The sequence below is a fragment of the Populus euphratica genome, unplaced genomic scaffold, assembly GCF_000495115.2.
Source record: "Populus euphratica unplaced genomic scaffold, PopEup_1.0 scaffold31.1, whole genome shotgun sequence".
In the NCBI taxonomy this organism is placed as follows: domain Eukaryota; kingdom Viridiplantae; phylum Streptophyta; class Magnoliopsida; order Malpighiales; family Salicaceae; genus Populus; species Populus euphratica.
In genome coordinates, this window is record NW_011499850.1 from 1,545,570 (window position 1) to 1,549,662 (window position 4,093).

Consider the following 4,093-nt stretch of genomic DNA (forward strand, 5'->3'; position numbering starts at 1 on the left):
TTAAACTTAAACCTATCCATACAGGAATCTGCCAATATTCTCGGACGAGATAAAAGGAAAAAAAATTATTTAGCCAAGAATTTCAAAGTGACATTTGGTGACCAAGTTAAAGACTTCTGTCGCCATAAGTCTTCAAACATGAGCACAGTGATGGGAACATAAAGTTTGTCGCTATAAACTAATGTTCTAGTATTTAACCCTGCAACCAATTGAAAAAAAGGCTCTCTCTCTAAGAGGATGATCCAGCAATTAAGATCTTATATTTTCATTATAAGATTTCATGTTCAAATTCTTGAATAATGAAACGAATATTAGGATTCGAGGGGGAAAACTTCCTCGCATGGAAGTGATATATGTGTTTGTGTCAAGTGGAGGATAGGCTATAAGTTATAGGACTTAATTTTTTAGATAGAAATTAAAACTCAAATATCAAATTACAGTCATATATATAAGTTAGTGGGTGTCGTTGAAATTTTTTAAATTTATCAATTACTTTTCTCATAAAATTATGAATAATTGATTTCAACATTAATAACCATGACGGATTATGTTACTTTTAACTTGAGATTATCCAAATCCCATTTTAATAATTAAAATTATGCAGGATGAAGTTTGATATGGTAAATAAAATCTAATCAATATAAAAATATTCTCTTATTACACCTTTCTTCTTCTTCTTTTTATGTTTAGAGTATTGTGGAACCATATTTAGCATACTAAGATTAAATATTAGTCTGTTTCTGCTCTTTATAATAAATTTCTTTTTCAGAAATAGACATTTGGCCTTCTTTCTGATCTTTCTTCAATTTGCATCATTTTCAATTTTTTAATTATAGTATTTTTGATGACATTCCCACTAAAAAATCTCTAGAACTGTTCTTGTGTTTGATGGCAGTAGTAAAGGAGATGAGAATATAAAAATAAATCTATCTCTAGAATAATTTTAAAGTAAATTTATGTACTTATTATATAAGCTTAATAATTTAAAGAAATACATCCCAAACAATGCAAACCGCATCACTCATCACAAAGGTGGAGGAATATTCATATAGATGACGAATGTAGATAGCTTACAGCAAGTCAAGTAAGCAATCACATCTGCTAAACAGTCGGGGACAAATACAATATTGTAGAAAACATAGACTCATATCCTCCTTGATTACAACACATTGAAGTCAAGGATGTACTTCAAAGAGCATGGAATTTCTTGAAGGTGTCTTGAAATGTCAAAACCATATTGATCAGTTGTTCAGTAGTGTTGACCTTGACATTAGATGCTTATCACTTCCCTGTACAAAGTGAACGAGTACAAAATTAAGTAATCAATAGTGAAAAATAAACAAGAACAGCAATCCAACAAATTCCCAACAACTTGATATATAATTTCGTGCTCATGATATATATTTTTAAGAGATATGATATTTTCTGTCGTATGCAATTTGGGTTCTTCCTGGTGTTACAAAGATTCTATGATATAGGGTTAGAGTGCATAATTCAGTGGTAAGAAAGCTCGACCCAAGGTAGAGTTGCTAATAAACCAAATTAATTAACAAAGTCATCAAGCTCGACAGCTCAAAATCAAATATTAGCATACCTGTATATCGTTTAGAGTAATTTTATGTAGAAAATTTCACGAGTCCTAGTCGATTATAGAAGTTTAATTTCATGCGCCACTCCCACATCATTTTGTGATAAATGGAGCTTCATTAAGAATACAACTTCCAAAATTCAAAATTAAGGAGCTGCTGCTTCCATGTTTTCAAAAAGCATTGTTAATTAAAAAAATCAAATAATATATATACAATATGGATTCTTGAAGGATTTTTTTCAAAATACTAAGCAATTTTATTTTCTAAGAATAAAAAGAAATGAGAGATAAAATTAACAATGTGATTTGCATTTGATCTCGGGTAAGTTGTCAAGTACTTACATCATCCAGCTTAGTTTGGTTGCTGGTCTCCAACATCAATCCAAATTGAATATGAGGGAAATGTGCCCACTAGTCAAAGAAGATACACAAATGATTAATACCCACAAAAGAAAATATATAATATATTTTTGAAGCTGGGCAAAAGTTATATGATCAGCTTTGCAATGATGTTCTTGTCCACTTACATTCTTGGCAGCAGTACTGAAAGCTTCTCTGTGACTGATCTCAGGATTATTGGCCTTGATCCTCTGAATCTCCTCTCTGCAAAAGAAATTTTTTTTCTTAAAGAATAAATCAATTTTTTTTTTAATAAATATTGTACATAAAATAAGAACATTCAAAAAAGTGTTTCACCACGGGAAAGATAAGGAAAATTAAAGAGTGACTGAACAATACAGTACTTTATGAACTGATTATATGCAGAAGGGACTCGCTGCCTCTTCTCGGGAGCTGAAAATGGAAAATAACAGCACATGAATTTGGTACAACATGACCAATAAAAACAAATTTAAAATAAAATATAATGTGCGGCTATATTTAGAAAGTATAGATTGGCATCATAGAAAATAAAAAATGGTAACAAGAGAATATGAACGTGAACATGAATTAATTAAATGATAATCCAAGATCAATGGAGATCGATCTTACGGCGATTAACAACCCTTTCTTGAGTGGCAATGTTGGTAGCTGGGGTTCTCGTTGAGATCTTGTTGATGAATTTTGAGGAGGAACCCATGTCAATTCTGTAATCATGTGAGATGTGGTTTGATGCCTGCCCACCAGAAGAAAAATATGAAGAACAAAGAATATATCATCATTTAGTGTATTTAATTACTAAGAGTAATTAAAAAATTAATCAAATAATTAAAAGAAAGTGATGTATGGAATGAGGAAATGATTTCTTTAAAGAGTTGAAGTGATGTTTGCATCAGAGATGGAATTGAAGTGACTTGATCTGTTAGAATTGTCTATTTATTTTTTCTGCACATGAAAAATAAAGCACAAAAAACCCAAATTGACAGACCTTGGAAAAAGGGCTGTAAGTAAAAGATGGCAATGAGGCAAGAACCCTAACAACGAATGTGTAATCAAATCAAAGTTGGCATATAACCTAGTGATATTAAGAAAAAGAAAAAACCTAGTGATCTCGAGAGTCCAGACCCTAACGCAGCTGTTGTGGCCGCCAAATTCAGCTATTGTAGCCACAAAAAGCAAGAAAAATAGGTTGGGTGATGGCGGCTGCTAGGGTATATTTACAGAACTATTAAAAATAGTTAGTCCTAAAGAGAAATCAGAAATGCTTTGAAAGGCTCCATCGATCTCTGTTAAAATTCAGATCCTGATGGCTCTTTTGATTCCCTAAAAAGGAGGAAAAAGGCTCAGAAACCCTAGATTTTAGAGGATATGTAGCAACCCCCTAAAAATAAGCAACAAATTATAGTTATTGTAATATCACCTGAACGTGATCTTGCCATGACAGTGACTGAAAGGCAGCTGCCATGTTCACAGACAATAGATTGGTGCAGTGCCCACATCGGACGGTGACAACGTCATACAAGTTGCTGCATGGAACACTCACCTGCAACACAACACCATTATTACTCAACTGATCTCCTTAGAATGTTTGTTCTTTTTTCATAGAATGGTATAGTTAGTAGTCACTATATATAACAAATTTCATGCTTTCTGTGTTTGCAGACATTGATTATTGACAATTATACATCAAATCTTTAAGATTAGCAAGAATTAAGGGTACAATGAAAACAATAATAACTGTCTGAAATAAAGGGATTCCTTCAATTCTTTCTTGATCCAGGCTTTGAAATATGAAGAGTGCAAGGATAACAAAGGAAAAACCGAAGCAGAAAAGTTCTGGATATAATTACAATAGGGTTCTTCTGCAAAGAATTGAGGGTTTGCCAACAGAAGAGGAAGATGTACGGAAAGCAAGCACTAGAATCAGAAGTAGAGCTTAGTGGGGTTAATTTATTCATTTCCCTCTTGTTGGGTGGTATTTTAAAGAAGATAGGGTGGCCATAAGATCTCCATTTTCTAGCTTCCCTACCTATGACAAAAGCACTTTTGTGGTGCAGTAATTTTAGTAAAGGAAAGGTTTACTGGCTGGCCACAGAGAGGGGTTACTGGCTGGCCACAGGTGGGGGG

The 4,093-nt window shown here is 33.0% G+C and overlaps 1 protein-coding gene across 1 annotated transcript in view; it reads right to left on the reverse strand.

The window, feature by feature from the left end:
* Nucleotides 1–995: 995 nt before the first annotated feature.
* LOC105121011 (axial regulator YABBY 5-like) overlaps nt 996–4,093 on the reverse strand; it is a 4,030-nt gene continuing 932 nt past the window's right edge. The window contains exons 2-7 of the mRNA XM_011019477.1: nt 3,387–3,509; nt 2,579–2,702; nt 2,332–2,380; nt 2,116–2,191; nt 1,931–1,999; nt 996–1,289 (exon numbers count right to left, since the gene is read on the reverse strand). Of these exons, the coding sequence (XP_011017779.1) occupies nt 1,242–1,289; nt 1,931–1,999; nt 2,116–2,191; nt 2,332–2,380; nt 2,579–2,702; nt 3,387–3,509 (489 nt within the window). The 3' untranslated portion in view covers nt 996–1,241. The remainder of the gene's footprint in view (nt 1,290–1,930; nt 2,000–2,115; nt 2,192–2,331; nt 2,381–2,578; nt 2,703–3,386; nt 3,510–4,093) is intronic.